General features: G+C 36.1%; 2 protein-coding genes across 5 annotated transcripts; one reads left to right on the top strand and one right to left on the bottom strand.

Annotated features, from left to right (window-relative positions):
- The first annotated feature begins 1,390 nt into the window (after positions 1-1,390).
- slc1a1 (solute carrier family 1 member 1) lies at positions 1,391-15,338 on the top strand. 2 transcript variants are annotated; one of them, XM_057341882.1, is made up of 13 exons: positions 1,391-1,658; positions 3,847-3,987; positions 4,235-4,327; positions 4,453-4,567; positions 4,915-4,957; positions 5,059-5,160; positions 5,267-5,451; positions 6,390-6,497; positions 6,975-7,097; positions 7,999-8,193; positions 8,281-8,415; positions 9,013-9,255; positions 14,683-15,338. In XM_057341882.1, exons 1-12 carry the CDS (start codon positions 1,559-1,561, stop codon positions 9,251-9,253), a joined length of 1,581 nt encoding a protein of 526 aa, XP_057197865.1. In that variant the 5' UTR covers positions 1,391-1,558; the 3' UTR covers positions 9,254-9,255; positions 14,683-15,338. The 2 variants fall into 2 exon arrangements, with proteins under 2 accessions (XP_057197865.1, XP_057197857.1); XM_057341874.1 differs by lacking the exon at positions 14,683-15,338 and having other exon boundaries at positions 9,013-10,847.
- On the bottom strand, positions 10,866-17,153 carry spata6l (spermatogenesis associated 6-like). 3 transcript variants are annotated; one of them, XM_057341895.1, is made up of 13 exons: positions 16,992-17,153; positions 16,692-16,829; positions 16,565-16,613; positions 16,436-16,477; positions 16,188-16,312; positions 15,732-15,815; positions 15,428-15,538; positions 13,495-13,609; positions 13,298-13,317; positions 12,986-13,149; positions 12,031-12,124; positions 11,822-11,913; positions 10,866-11,405 (listed from the first exon to the last, which is right to left on the bottom strand). In XM_057341895.1, the coding sequence occupies exons 1-12, from the start codon at positions 17,064-17,066 to the stop codon at positions 11,842-11,844; spliced, it is 1,089 nt and encodes a 362-aa protein (XP_057197878.1). In that variant the 5' UTR covers positions 17,067-17,153; the 3' UTR covers positions 10,866-11,405; positions 11,822-11,841. The 3 variants fall into 3 exon arrangements, with proteins under 3 accessions (XP_057197878.1, XP_057197897.1, XP_057197888.1); XM_057341914.1 differs by having other exon boundaries at positions 13,013-13,149; XM_057341905.1 differs by having other exon boundaries at positions 15,428-15,535.
- Between the last annotated feature and the right edge of the window lie 21 nt (positions 17,154-17,174).

The following is a 17,174-nucleotide window of genomic DNA, read 5'->3' as shown; positions in this document are numbered from 1 at the left end:
CACTGAAGACCAGTGTGCGGTGAAGACTCCGCCCTCCAAGCTACTGATTGGCTGTGACCGGCGCAGGGTGCCATTTTCTGGGTGTTGATTGGTTGCAAATGTTGTCGTATTACAAAACCACGCCTACTTGATTTTGATCCCACCCGAAGGCTGATGACGCTCATAAACATGAGAATTTATTTTATATAGTTTTATATTTATGTATTTTATGTATGGTCTATGGACACACTAGGCCTCAAATTGTTTTAGATACGCGCATATACTAGAGATTACGATACAGCGCGAGAGGTTTCTAAATAGAAGCGCGAGATTTCGCGTTCATTCACTCAAAAATAACTAAAGGAAAGGGTGGAACGGTTAAAGTTGCTCTGATGTTCCGAGTGGTTGCTAATTAGTTGCTGTGTTGTTGCTAGGTTGTTCTGGGTGGTTGGTAGAGTGTTGCTATGCAGATTAATGTCGTCGCTAACATATTTTAGGAAGAAGAGAAGTTTTGAGAAGTTTTAAATAGAAGAGCATGATGTTGATTTCGGAAAAATAAAAACTTGCAACTACGCCCTCTGCTGGACATCTTGTCAAATAAATTATGAACGTAAACATTTACAGTAGCAGTATTTTGTTTTGGCTGTACCCAGTATCCTGACCAACTGACTTATACGGTCACTTACTACGTTTTTTTTTATTATATATTGAATTTAAATCACAACTTAAGTCAATTTTGTAAGAATAAAATAAATGAATATTCGATTAGCAAACGTCGAGAAATTATTAGATGTCTGTGATATGTCTTATAAAATACGATCACAAATATGTAATGCAAGCAGTACGACAGCACTCCACGTGGTGGCAGCATTGCAATAGATAAAACTTTGGCAAGGGTCTGCAACAGTGAGCTCTTTGAAATACAAACGTGCAGTTATTTGTGTTTTTAGTTAAAGAGGTGTGAATTAACCGTGCAATATAATGTCCATGATGTGTTTTACATTTTTTCATCCAGTGCAGAAAAAAAACAATCCAATAAATTGTAATGATTCCCATTATTTATTTATCATAAAACAAAAAAAATATGCAAGTTGTTTCTTTTTCCTTAAAAGAAGATACCGATGAAAACGAAATTCAGCAAAGCAAATTCCTGAACGTGTTTTGGCTTTAATCTCGGTGTTAAATGTTAATCTGACCTAACCTATAAAGCATGGGAGGATTTCTAATGTTTAACTAGAATTCGATTATAGTGTTGTAATGTACCAGTGAAAACAATATAACCATAACATTATTTAACAATACACGTCACGTCAGCATCATCTGATGCATATGATATTTCATCCTTTCTAAATCCCATTTGTTTTACACCCCAGTCAATAAATTTGTATTCGTATTCGTAACGAAGGTAAATCAGAGGTGGTGTGGCATCACCCCTCCCAAACAGCTTCACTTCAAACCTGCTGCTGCTGCTGCTGCTGCTTTACAGTATATTTCTCATCCTTCCTTTGTGCATCAGATCAAAGGATAGGAAGATCTTGAACCTAGATCCTTCGCATTTCCATATAGTCTGTGTGCCATCATGGATCTGTTGGGGAAGAAAGAGAGGAGAGGCAGGGATGTAAAAGGCGTGCTGAAGAGGAACTGGCTTCTCTTGGCGACCATCACTTCAGTAATACTGGGTAAGATCTGCGCTTTAGTGCACTGACGTCTACCGCATATCTTTGCATTGTGCATGATAATATCTATAGGCATGTATATATATATATATATATATATATATATATATATAAAACATGCATGTGATCACATCACACGGTCATGTGCACCGTCGCGCAGTCTTGCGACACCTTCGTTTTATATCGAGCGCTATTGCTTTATGCGCTCGCTTCTATTGCATGTCTGTGGCATTACATGCGGTCAATGGCTCGTTTGACAGTATCAACATTACACTGTTTATATTGGTCACTGCAGATTTCGATAGGTGTGTTCATGTGTGAATGAAATGAATGAAGGCATTGATCATTCATGTGTGCGTGTGTGTCCCACCACCACATATTTTACTACTGCCAAAGAAACGTGACCAGACTGTGACATCTCTCTGTATTCCTCCTAGTGCAAACAATGACATAATACATTATTATTATAATCGCATACAATTATAGTTTAAATATCTGATATATACATAAACAAATGAAATATTATTAAATATAAATATCAAGTGGGGTTAAGGGTGATAAAAGTTACTGTAGGCTATATATTTGTAAAATATTGAACTTTTTTTGCTGTCCATAAAGAAATGGTAGGCAATAGTTAATTTAGTCATATTAAACTGTGGGTTATAGGTATGTTAACTTTTTGTGAAATATAAAAAGACTATCTAAGCTAAAAAGCCACAAACGTTCATTTTAGGAATTTTTGATGAACTTCCAATAATATGCTAAAACAAACGACAACAACAAAACTATAAAAACTCATGAGACAGGAAAAATGACAAGTTTACATATTTACAAAGAAATATCAGTTATAAGACAAATGTCCAGGTTATAAGTAAATTACAGAATTTCTTTTATGTACAGTATATTTAGTTTATTTCAGTATAACACAAAATGTCTTTTTCATTCTGAAGAGAGAATTCACAAAATTGAGCTATTTGTTGTATTTTGGTGTGCCAACATACACAACTACTGCTGAAGAAAACAAGAATTTTCCAATTTAAGTTTTGACCTGTAACCTATAATATATGGCCTTCGGTGTCTGTGACATCTACACCCATACACAACCTATGGAAGACTGCTTGACAAGCGTTTATTCTGAGCATTATTTTTAAAAAGAAAAAAAGCAGATATTCATTTCCAATAAAATCTCACTATTGTTCCATTAGGCAATTAAGCAGACCTAATAGATTTTTTCCTATTTACTCTCAGGACAGAGAAGAACTGACATTTATAAATAACAACACTGCTTACTTAAAGACTTCTTCTTCTTTTGGAATGTAATGTATATGAGGATATATGATATAGGACTTTACATTACCCTAGGACCTCTGTTAAAAGCAGAATTTTGAATTTTGGCTTGGATCGCAGATGAGAAGTTGGCACAGGCAGATGGATATCAATACAGTCTGAGAACCTGCAGTGCAATCCTACAGACCTAATTAAGTTTATTGGAAAGCTTTTAGTTTTTGATATCTCACTATATCCAAATCTATCATAAGAATGGAGAGGGATTAAATTGAACATAATAAATTCGACCAAAGTACAGTACAGCATTTCTATTATTCAGCAGATCCTGTAATGATCAGAAAATATCGTGCACCTGATGCAATAATACTAAATGTAGCAGAATTATGTCTTGTATCGCAATGCATGTACATCAAAGCGTTTTACATACAAAATAGATGATCACGTAGTTTTTAATCATTTTGATTCCTAAATAACAACAAATTAAAGGGATAGTTTACCCAAAATAAAAATATTCTGTCATTATTTAATCATTCTCATGTGGTTCAAAATCTGTATGACTCTTTCTTTTTTAAAAAGAAGATATTTTGAGAAATGTCTCAGTGGTTTTGTGTCCATTCAGTGAAAGTCAATGGGGGCCAGTGCTGTCTGGTTACCAACATTCTTGGAAAATCTTCTTTTGTGTTCTGCAGAAGTGAGAAAGTCATACAGGTTTGGAATGACAGGAGGGTGAGTATTTTTTTATTTTGGGGTAAACTATCCCTTTATCGAATGTTTTAGTGGTTATGAGATTGTGGATTTGTGTTCAGATGTTTAAAGCATCATATAGATTAGGTTCACTTGGGAGCTTCTCCAATACAGTCAGTCTGACATGTTCTTTAACTTTCTTTCAATCAATCTGTTACAGGAATAGGTCTTGGAGTGGTGGTACGGGACTATGCCTCTCTGTCCCATCTTGGGAAGCAGTACTTTGGCTTCCCTGGAGAAATCCTGATGAGAATGCTAAAGCTTGTCATCCTGCCTCTCATCGTCTCCAGCATGATAACAGGTATTTCTCATCCTCTGTGTCTCCTGAAAAACACAATATCTTCATTTATTACTGCCAGGATGAATTCAGAGGCTGTAAAGGCTCTTATCTTACTAGTGTCATCTGTCCTTTTCGATTATATGAGAATCTCTCACTTACTACTAAAACCACTTTACAACATGACTTGGCTTTGTTTATCATACTTTGGTGACGCTGATAAATGTCAAGTTTGCTATGTGGAGAATTACCATACAATCTTATGGCCTAGGAGTGGCAGCATTGGACTCTGAAGTATCAGGCAAGATCGGTCTTCGTGCGGTACTTTATTACCTCTCCACTACCATCATTGCCGTCTGTCTAGGTGAGTCGCAGGCACATGCACTTTATTTAATAAATGTTAAATCAGTAAACTTAAAGACATATACAGTATTGTGTTGCAAAACCATACTGTAACTGATTGTCTAATAAAATTGTTGTGCTTATAAGGAATCCTTCTTGTGACGACTATTAAACCCGGGGTCTCTCAGAATGCTGATCATATCGACAGAACAGGAAGCACTCCAAATGTCACCACTATTGACACCCTGCTGGACATTATTCGGTAAATATGGACATTTAATGGCCAATATCAGTATTGTTGCATTACTTTTGAAAATTGATCAAATGTTATATTATTATTATTTTAAAATGTAAAATCGGAACTATACAAATATATAAACTGTTCAGAAGTAAAAGAAACCTTTTTTTGGGATAGTTTGGTTATCAATTAGGAGTGGAAGATGCAGTATTATTACACTTGGCCTAAGTGACAGAATACTTTTTGGTGACTTTGTGTTTTATTATGATACGATGTGATGTGATATATGATGTGATATGATATTAGATAACACATCAGCATGCACATCAGCGTTGACTGTTTAGTGATTTGGTTTTCTCTTTTTATTAAAGGAACATGTTTCCAGAAAACCTTGTGCAGGCCTGTTTTCAGCAGGTAAAAGAGCCATAAACAAAGACATGAAGCCATTGTATTAATATATAATATATATATATATATAATACGTGTCGAAATAAACATTATCTGTCTTTTTTTAGTATAAGACGCAACTCAAAGAAATTGAACCGCCAAAACCCAACGTAAACGCAACTACGACTACATTTCCACCATTTATAAATATTATCACAAATGTTGCACAGGTGAGAAACAATCATTTTTGGCAAAGACTGCTTCATTGAAATAGTATAATAAATATCTGTTATAATCTGTGTTTGAAAGCATTGATGTGTCATCTTTATGTTGCAGAACTTGACCAAGGACTACAAGATTGTTGGGGCGTATTCAGACGGGATTAATGTTCTTGGTCTTATTGTATTCTGCGTGACCTTCGGCCTGGTCATTGGCAAGATGGGTGAAAGGGGACGCATCCTACTCGAGTTCTTCGATGCGCTGAATGAAGCCACCATGAGACTCGTTCAAATTATCATGTGGTTAGTAATGACACGGTTTAAGTTATATGAGACCAGAATAGCATAGGCAGGTGGATTGTTTGACCAAGCAACAACCCAGAAGACAATAAACGTGAACCTGTAAGGGTTATTTTGGACATTTTGAACATGTCTTGCATGCTTTTAAATAATAATACTATATTATTGTGCAATATATGCTGTTTTCATTAAGTATACTTTGTGGCACTTTAGTATATGTACAGTATATGAATCCAGAGATGAAAGGTATAGGCAGTTTTTATTGTTTGAGAGGTACACCATTTATACGGGAATCACAGGTCTAGACTTTCTATATTACATTGAGATTCAAAAACAGTAATATAACGCAACTGTGAAATTAACGATTATTTATTATTTAGAATATGACTTTTCCACATTTATAAAAAGGCTTTTAATGCTTTCATGCATAGAGGTCACTACAGTGAATAGCTACAATATCTATTCAAGATTCAAACAAAAACAAAACACAAACATCTCTTTGGAAAATGCATGCAAAATAAGTCAAATTTTAGAGTTCAAATAAAAAAATCATAAATTCATGCATGAAAGGGTTATAAGATAGGGTTGAAACATAATGTGCAATATTACGTAAGGTATGACTGGACGAATGAGGTAATCCCAGCAAATTTCATTTAATTTCAAAATAAAAACATTTTGATATATATCAAAATATCTGTAAACTAGCTAAATAGAATAAATTCATCCACACCAAACAGAGATATCGCTAAAAATAAGGAAATTTGGGATTATGTTTAGATTCAACGAAAGTTAGACTTGGCCTTGAAAGCAACTACATTGTATGATGTAAAAAGGAAATTTGTTGGAAAAGATAATAGCGTTTAAATAAGTTGCTTTACTTAGGTGGTGTGTAGTTATCTGAAATATAATTTCAATTCATCTTCATTCATTTTATTTTGCAGTTACATGCCTGTTGGAATTTTGTTCCTAATTGCTGCCAAGATCATCGAGGTGGAAGACTGGGATATCTTCAGGAAGATGCTCATGTACATGGTTACAGTGCTGAGCGGGTGAGCAGTCTTTAATGTTCTCTTGTTGATCAGCAGCGGAGCAGATTTACGACCGGCCGTTTACCGTTCACATTCGGTTCAATAACTGCTCTGTCCGCGCACAGATAAGGTTCAAGGCCATTTAAAATTGCTCAAGCTGCAGATGTGGTCATAATGCATTCCATAAATTCCCAAATTTCCACTAATTTGAGTGATATAGCCAACCGAGCATCAGTCAGGAGATTCTATTGCTGCAGTTAAACAAATGCCATCTGCACTCATGTGCAACAGCCAGAAAAGACAGGTTTGGGTTGAACATTGCTGAGTCATACACGATTATTTGAAGACTTAAGAGGACATAAATCCAAATGTCCTTGGTAAAATACTCTTGGATGCTTTGAAATAACACAGGAGCTTTTGTTTCTATTAAAGTTCAAGTTGAATAAGTTTATTCTAATGTTTTTTGTTTTCAAATCATTTTTTTCTGCGTCTCCACAGACTAGCCATCCATTCCCTCGTATTTCTTCCTCTCATATACTTTGTGGTCGTGAGAAAGAATCCGTTCAGCTTTGCTCTGGGAATGGCACAGGCCCTGGTCACCGCACTCATGATTTCTTCAAGGTGAGTCAAAGAACTGGATCTTCTAGGCGTGAAAATAAAAGTCCTTTAGACTTTTATGCAAATAAACAATGGTTTTATTACAGTAAAAGTTTATTAACCATGCTTTTTGGTATTTTTGTAACCACAGTTTTACAACAAACACCATGGTAAAACTTTAGTCACTGGAGCAAAACCATGCTTCATTTGTAGTTATGGTTTAACTATAACCATGTTTTTTGTTGGTTTGTTTTGTTTTATTTGTTGTAAAACATGGTTAATGTTTGTAAGGGCAAACCTGGGCAACTGTACAGTTTAATGATTGGTTAAGGTTAAAGCGCTTTGGCACACACATGAGTATCTCTGTCCTTCTTAAACCTTGTATCTTCTTGTTTCATGATTATTATTTTTTTGCCATGAATCATTATTATTAGTCACCCTTTATGTTTGTCACTGAGTTTTGCAAATATCTAACCAATAAAAAGTATTAAAAAGTGCTTGTCGACTTTGACAACACAGTATTAAATCAATTAAAAAGTACAACGTTTTTACAGTGCGAATTTGGACATCCGAGGTTTTAGAAGGACAGCGACGATATATTCAAGCAATTCTATGAACTTCAAAAGTTATTTAAACATTTTAAGTGGACTTGCATTTCCAAATACTTTTTAGGACCACTGCAAAGGCAATAGATGTGATTAATGATAGCTAATAAATTCCTAAAACGCTTAGAAAAATCCTGAGAAAAGGTCTTTAATGTTTTGTTGTGCTCAGCATATTTAAGCTGTTTGCCGCAGTAATGCTCCTGAAAATATAACTTCTGACTTTTATATCTTTTGGAAGAAACTAATTGCTTTGTGTCTTAAATTCATAATGTTTCAAGAACTGTGAGGGCTTTCATGTGATTCTGTACATTGCATTCAAGTTCGGCCACCTTGCCAGTCACCTTCCGGTGCGCAGAGGAGAACAACAGGATTGACAAGAGGATCACCCGCTTCGTCCTGCCAGTCGGTGCCACCATCAACATGGATGGGACGGCACTCTACGAAGCTGTTGCTTCAATATTCATAGCTCAGTTGAATAACTACGCCCTGGATGCTGGACAGATTGTCACTATAAGGTCAGTGGAATTTGAGCTTTTTTATTTATTAAGTTGCTTTGTAAATGGGATGGAGACCCAAATAATAATTCTATGGCCTGTTCGTAGCATCATGTCAACGGTAGCCAGCATTGGTGCAGCAGGAGTTCCAAATGCTGGACTGGTAACCATGGTGATAGTTCTCACAGCAGTGGGCCTTCCCGCTAGTGATGTCACTCTCATCGTTGCTGTTGATTGGCTGCTGTAAGTATCTCTCTTTTCATGTCCAATATCTTCATCTGACATCATCATAGAAATATATACATAGATGCCTCATTAGCAACTGTTTCCATGAGTTGCTATTATGTAGTCATCCGCCATATTGGAACAGTCCAAGCCGGTCTGTGATGACTTAAGGGCAACTCAGCTAACCAAAATATGTTCTAATAACGTTCTGAATGTTCCAAACGTTCCATTAATGATGTAATGACCTTTTAACATATAGGAAACGTTAGCCATAGTTCTAGGAACACATTTCTGTCTAAAATGTTCAGTCTTATGAAGTTTTTGCATGTATGATTATCACAGGTTATGTACTGTTGTATAGACACAAACATACTTGCTATACTCTAAAATAGAGGCGAAGGCATTAGCTAACATAACATTAAAAAGTTACCATAGTATAAAAATACTATGTATATAAAAACACAAACCACATTGTGGGATTGAAAATTTTCTGTTTTCTTACTGGATAGTAGTAGTGCATGGATCTACTGTAGAGTGCACATAATACAAACCACTGCATGTTCGGCGAAATAGTTGGATATTGATGTTTCATCCTTAATGTTTTTTTAAAATCAGTGATCGCTTCCGTACCATGATCAATGTCCTTGGAGATGCATATGGTGCTGGAGTAGTCCAGAAGCTGTCGAAGCGAGAACTGGAGAGGATGGACCTCATGTCAGACGTGGATGCTGTCAACCCGTTTGCACTGGAGACCACGCTGGACGATGACGAGTGCGAGAAGAAATCGTACGTTAATGGTGGATTCACCATTGACAAAAGCGACGCCATTTCCTTCACTGAAACCTCACAGTTTTAGAGGTAAGAGCTAGCGGAGAGTTCGGAGATGTAGGAACCATTCATAATCATTCATGACAAAGACTCATTACAGGAGACATGACTGAGTGCAGACATTAGCAATACCTGGCTGTTCAGCTTCCTTCATTTGTCCTATAACCGTGCCCTCAAACTCATAGAGAAGCGAGAAAAAAATGTCAAGGAACAACTATGTGCTTCCGCAGTTCATGTTTCTGAGAATTATGCAAATTTATTTAATTTTTCTTTATTAACTGCTGTTGGTTACTTTCGGTTTTTGTACTAACCAATTGCATTTTAGCCTTAAGTGAAGTTCTAACGTACTTTTGTAGATTTGTAGTCTGTGCAATATGGGCTAGTTGCACAATATGGCGCAGGTGAGCTTTTGCGAAGACAAAGTCCGCAAACTAATTTCCGGTCGTATAACACTATCGAGTTGTTTTGGCTTAACGAAGTGCTCTGCGATGTAAAGAGGATCTGTCATATCGCTTATATATTACTTTCATCTTTTTTATCTAAAAAACACCCAGATTTGCCGGCCAAAAATCCTCCGTTTCCCATACAGTGTTATACTGCCGGAAATTACTCTGCCGACTCTGGTGTCCCAAATGCTCACTGGCGCCATCTTGTGCAACTAGCGAATTGCACGTGTATTGATTTGATTCGAAAGAAAGAGATTAGTGTACAGTGTGCATAGCAACAAAAAGCATGCTCCTAACCAGACAATGTTTTTCAAACACAAAAACGCCTGACTGTTGCTTTAATTCCATTTGTTTTTGTGATTTAAGTCTTGAATTCTGTATTTGCACTTGCTACCGAAAACCAAATGTTGATGTGTGTCTTTCATTTCCAATTAGTGCCAAATTGAATGTGTCAATATGATGGAAACATTTTATACAAACATTTCAAATGAACGAAAATATTGCATGATGAAAAAAGGAGTACAGAAATGGCCTTAGAGTGAAAATCAAATCCGTACACATTTTCAATACATAAACAATTTGTTTTGTCATAAATAACATTGAAGGTGGCAAGCCTTAATTGTTTCTTCAGCAAGCCACTGATTCTAATATTTTTTATTTAATTTTAATGAAACTGTGAATACAGATGTCTACAACTGAGTGCCAATTTCATGCCATTGAGGCAGTTTTATATATATATATATATATATATTTTACATTTTTATTTCATTATCATTCTGTTTTACATTACAAATGAGAAAACACGATCAATGTTAAGTATTAATGGTCTGAGTTTGGAGTTCTGAAACTGAATTTTCACCGTAAAGCACACTAATATATTACTGTACAGTACAGTAGTCAAATTAGTTCATACTGTAAAATTCAACAAGTACTGTATGTGTATCCACAAATCAATAAAGACAAACATCTGAAAAATACCCAAAATTGAGTTTTTGAACGATTTTTTCTACATTTATGCAACAAAATCAGATGCTATTAAACATGTGTCAGCTCAACCTGTCTTATTGCAAAAGCATAATTCAATGTTTTTAATGCCTAATAAATAACAATCAGGAAAATATTGTAGGATTACCTATTGTGACATTGTTCAGGACACAGCCATGCCTATTATCACTTCCTGTTACAGATATTACGATGGATGTTCTTCATTTAGTCCTCAACGGGAAAGGCAGTCCAAGGGGAAAATGCATTAATAGTATGCTATACGTCACACCTGAGGCTCGCTGACACAAACAGAATAAATCTTTTGAACCTGATGATCAACCAAAGCACTTGGTGCATTTCAATTGCTAATAAAAGCATCATCTGCATGTAAATGGTCAGACCAAAGAGGAAGGAATAATAATTTTCCCTGGTCATTTTTGATGATTTTGAATTTGTTTTATATTATTTGTCTTTAATATACATGATATCATACAGAGATATCGCAACAACACCTAAACCTGTCACTTGCATGTGCGCTACTGCTGTGTCATGAGAACAAAGGATTCATCCTCTTCAGGATTGTATTTTTAGAAAACATATCATCTGACCATTTATTGTCACCAAAGTCTGTTTTGATGTCACTGAGCTATAATAAGAGCACCAACGCAAGGAATACGTGATTCATTTCACCACACTACAAAACAAAAGCACACACACAATGGAATATGATGCAATGATGCTCTACAAAACCTGTGAAAAACAAGAAAAGTAGTCAGCACAGTATGTTGAGCTAAGAATACTACCAATACAGTCAATTTTCGTACTGTTATAAAGGCTAAAGGCCTGTTCACACCAAGAACAATAACTGTAAAGTTAAAAAAAAACTTATAATGGTGGAATCCACACCAAAACTTTATCAATAACTATACAGAGGAATTATATCATTGGGATCACTTTTCAGAGCAATTTTTTCAGCTGACAAATGATCAAACAAAACCATTTACATTTAAAGGGCTCATGCATTTAATATATGAAACTGCAGCATGCAAGCTTAGAATAAACATAACGTTATCGTCATTTGGTGTGGACACTAATATAGTTTTCGTAATGCTCTCTTTGATAGCTATTGTTTAAATGTTGTATGTGGTTAAGCATTATATACATACTTTATCCTTCACACTGGTGGTTAAAATGAACATGAGTGGGCCACAATAGATCTCCGCATTAGCACTTCATCTATCTCAGACTCACTGGCACCCTGGCATCACAACAGAAATGGATGAGGAATAATTCACGGCACAATCAGCGCAACATTTCACTGCAGTTAATAACACAGCTATGTGTGTGTGCGTGCGTGCGTTTGAATGGTACTCACACAGGCCAGTCTGTAAACTGCTTTAGGAGATGTTAAAAGGCTCTGAACTCGTTCTTGAACCTCCTCCCACACACCAGAAGAGCCCAGGAGAGATCTATGAAAATAAGACATATTGAAAATAAATAAAACATACTGTAGCATGTGAAGATTTAATGATCGTCTCATAAGCACTACAGTGAACATCACTGCACTGTTTATCTCTAGATTTTTATATTTATATTGAATAAATGTGGTGAAAAATGATGTTTTCCGATGAAATGTGTTTTATGTGCATACCTGGGTGTTGCTATGCAGTAAATAACTACGGTTCTTAAAGCATTTTAAGCATGTTGAGTGATGGTTGCTAGGGTATTTTGAGTCGTTGCTAAGTGGCCAAACTCAAAAAATAAGCCCACCTCCAAGCCTCTCTGGTGTTTTTTCATATTTAGATTACATGGTTTGTTTCAATCCCCAACACAAACTAGGAGCAATTCTGCATGGCAATTTGCATACCATCCATCCTAAAGAGTTTTCAAAATAGAAACAAGTACATACCTAATCTTTTTATGTTGAAATGAGCATCCTTAAAATTCCCATATGGTCTACGGATACCGACGAAAATTTGAATTGAAGCAGACTCTAACACCCACAAGTCACCACGAGAGAGAGAGGAGTTTTGTGATGCAGCACCAAATTAATACATTCAACAGTATACTGAATGTATAATAATAAAGTTTAAAAGCAAGGAGGAGTTTTATGTGTGTGATTGTTAACAATCACAATGTGTATCTTCAACAGTCAATTCTGTTACGTGATAGTAGCCTATGTCACAGGACCACATACTCTTTTGCAATACACTAAAATGTAACCTCTACAAAACAGATCTTTTAGGGCATAGGGTAAGTAAAAGGAATTGGGATGCAGCATATGTTATTCTTGTCAACAGATAAGTGCTAATCCATTCATGCAGATCTACCTGGAGAATACACACACAAACACACACCCATTGTGCCTCTGGCTTTCCGTGCTAGAGTGACTTGGGCTGGAAGAGCCCTCATATTCCTTAAGGGAATGACGCTGGCCCACTTCCTCAGCGTAGTCGAGGAGATCGTCTGTATCCGAGGAGTCCCCATCAGGGACCTGAAATAACAACATGTTACATTTTCTATGGGAAAATTCAATGACTCTAACATCAGTCAATGTAGTTAAGTCTAGTTTAGGTTTATTATTTTTATGTGTTTAGTGTATATATAGAGAGAGATTATTACAGACAAAAGAAACAACTTACAAAAGGACTGGAACAGATTCCTGGAGGCAAAATAACAGATACATACAGGGAATATAGTTAACATTTGACATTCTGTTGGTTATACAAAACAGAACCTGTCACACATCACTGGACTTGTGAAAAAAACGTGTCAAAGTGCCACAGTCTGCACGACTATCAACTCTGAACCAAATACTGAAAATGAACAGTGTTTATACCTGCTTCTTTTAATCGAGAAGTATAATTAGGTGACAGACTTCCTAATCTTCTATCAAAGTTCGGTGAACGATAGAAAGAGATACGTCCACCTGTCCAGGAGTCCTTCATCTGAACCTGCCGTTGTATCAGGAGAGAAAGTTAGAAATATACAACCATCTGTGTCAGCAACTCAGAAGGCGATTTCTCATTTCACACTAGGACAGAAAAATCTACAAAATGTATTTATAAAGCACAATAAAAACAACAGTAGTTGACCACCGTGCTGTACAATATCATACTGAAATTAGCATAAAAAGTCAAAAAGACCGCAATGCAATGAGAAAAAAAAGGAATAAATCAAACACCAATAAATGATGAGGCCTCAAAAACTTTAGGAACAGTTATATGCCTGTGAGAAAAGATATGTTTTTCACTTAGATTTAAATTCAGATTCTGATTAAATTAATCTGAGGGAAACCGGAAGATTATTCCACCGTTTTGGCCCAACAACTGAAAACGCTCGGTCGCCTCTCAACTTTAACCTGGATCTCGGGACCATCAACAAACTTTGTTCAGAAGACCTCAGAGATCTAACAGATGTATTTAGATGTAAGAGTTCACAGAGATATTGAGGAGCTGATCCAGTCAGAGCTTTAAAAACAAAAAGTACTTTTTTTATAACGGACCGGCAGCCAATGCAAGAGCACAATACAGGGGTGATATGATCAACCTTCCGGGTGCCAGTCAAAAGTCTGGCCGCTGCATTTTGAACCATCTGGAGTCGATTGATATTAGACTGATTTATTCCAATAAAGAGAATTACAATAATCAAGCCGAGATGACACAAATGCATGGATCACTCTCAAACTCTGGAAAAGATAAAAAACTCTTGGCTTTAGATAGCAATCTTAGTATCCCTAACACCTCTGTTTACTGCAGAGACATTGGTATTCATAAAGTGTTTCAGTATGCATTGAAGACAGCGCTTGTCTCAGTTACAAATTACTCTCTTTTATCGTCTGACCTTTGTTGTATATGTCTGCTTGTACTATTAGATCTTTGTGTGGCCTTTGTCGAATAGGTCCTGTAACTTTGTCGCATTTAAGTTTAGCCAAGTAACGGTCATAGGTCACCCAAAATCATACTCGACATACTTTTAACTTGCTAGCTAATGAAATTTACTTGTTATTTCTTTTGCTTGTTTTCAGAAATAATCTACAGGGACTCTTTGTGGATGTGTACCAGAAGTTAAGTTTGGGCCACAAAAGTGTGCATGCGCAGTAATGTTTTTTATGTTGTTGCTTTCAAATCGTCTATAATCATTTTCGTGCAAAGACATTAAATAATGTAATAATCTATTATCATGGCTGGTATTACACACATTATGTAACTGGATAATGCTTGGCATATCAACATTTATCTTTCGTGTGCATTGCCAGAAAAAGAAGGGCTTCCCCAGTTTCTCTTAAGGTTTCTAATCTCTCTTTTAACTAAACATCTCAAGTTTATTTTCTTGCCACACTGTCTTTTGTTGGCACATTTCTGCTAATTTCATGCTAATTTGAATCTGTATGTATTGTGAAAAGCATTAGCCTGGCATACACATTACATAAGCATTCACTGTAGGTGTCTTGTACTTTAGATCCTGCTGAGTGAGCTTTTGTGCCCTCTGCTGGCTACCACTGTTTTATCCAAAACCATTTGGCACAATAATTACAATAATTTACAGTTCACTGAATGCTGAACGGGTCCCTTGGAGACCTCTCAAGACCTCAAAAAATATAACATTGATCTGGTTAGCATTACTTTGTCTTGTTTAAAATTTGTAACATTGTAACTTGTGACTCCCACTAACACATAAATCTCTTATTATAATAATAACATTATTATTTAGCAGAACATTGATCATGTCTGATAAATTATAAAGTTTATAATATACATCAGGAACTTAACCTGGTCTCTGTCCTGGAGTCCTGTTTGCCTCCTGGGAGCAGAGAATGGATGTATTTGGGATACAGCGCTACCCTGTCGGGCCTTCTTTGTGCTTTTTCTTGTCATTGCCTTCTAAAAAAAAAAACATTCAAACAAGCAAACCTTCTTTGCACACTTGGGGTCTTGTTCTTAATAATGCTGCAATATTGTATATTATGAAAATAGTTATAAAATTAAATTGAAGTTAATTGATCAAACTAATATTACAAAGTATTAACCCTATAATCTCATTTCTTATTTTTGTGCTCAAAATCTGTATTTTTACCGCAGGAACACTGTGTGATCCATCTCTATTGTTTATTTCACTGATCGTGGTCTTTGTAGAGAACTCTAACCTTGGAGAGATACCCTGTGATGAATAAAAATAAAGAATTTAGGCCCGGTTTCACAGACACGGTTTACCTTAACCAGGACTATGCCTTAGTTAAATTAAGACATTTATGTCGCTTTTATAAAAATGCGTGTGAAGAATACATTACTGGTGTGCATCTTGAGACAAAACAATGGCACTGATATATTTTAAGATATTTCTGGGCAAGTTATATTCAGTTAAGACAGGTCACACATTTATTTTAGTCTGGGACTAGTTAAGCCTTGTCTGTGAAACCGGGCCGTAGTGTTGTTGAATATGATACACATTAAATGCTTTTCTAAACTTGCAATGTGATTTAAGTAGCTAGATCAATTCCATTTGTGTGCTCAATAATAAACATGGACTTACAGGAAAAGTGGGATCCCGTGTCATTAATACCTCCCTTTGTACTCCAGAGAAAGACGGCACCAACTTCGGCTCTGGGAACAGAAAACTTCGGGCATCTTCTTCAAAACTGGCCAGTATTCTTCCCGCTGTAAAATGTGAATTTTGGGAATGAGACTGAGAAAACTGTGGTCTGTAATTGGTTGAATATATAAAGACATAAACAATGGGTTGTCATAACAATGAATGGAATCAAAGTAATGCAGTTGTACATGGGGGCGTCAATTGAATGAGTTCAACTTTCACAGTTTCACCTGGAGAAGAGAAAAAACAAAATTTTAAACTGAAAGATTAAAAAAAAGAGAAGGTAAGCAAAGGAAGAGAAAGGAGATGCAGCTCACATTGCAGGAATTCAGCTATTGCTGCAGGATCAGTTGCACACTTCCACAACTACAACAAAAAAGTGAGAGCTATTACTACAAGGATTAAAATGAATGCATATTTGAACAAAGTAAATAATGACTTTACCTTTTCAAACCTGATTTTCTCACGAATAATTAATGGAAAGACTGCAGGAAGACATGCAGATTTTCTGTATTGATTCATTAGACACACACTGACGTAAACATCATCTTTGGCTGGTAAATGGACCCCTGGACAGGTTATCTACAAATACAGTCAGAATACAGAGACGTGACACCAGCTCGAACTGCAAAGGAATTTTTGTGGGCGACAAACCACCACACTTTCGATTAATAATACATAGCCTGCATTCTCGACAGTTAAAAGTTAGGTTAATAATCTTGACATTTTTTGATAGATTCTCACCGCTCTCAGGTGGAGCTCAACGATCACTTTAACAGCTTTGTGGGGCATCTTGGCCTTTGTTGTTACAGCTAACATAACGTGCTATTTCCATCGGGTTCTTTCATAACATTGTCAATCGAGAAGAGCGTCGCGTTTCTATGGTATCCAACATAATCCTTCTCAGTTCTTGGGAAGTTCGAGGAC

This window comes from Triplophysa rosa, linkage group LG1 (genome assembly GCF_024868665.1).
Source record: "Triplophysa rosa linkage group LG1, Trosa_1v2, whole genome shotgun sequence".
Classification (NCBI taxonomy): domain Eukaryota; kingdom Metazoa; phylum Chordata; class Actinopteri; order Cypriniformes; family Nemacheilidae; genus Triplophysa; species Triplophysa rosa.
This window is presented reverse-complemented; position numbering and strand designations above follow the sequence as displayed.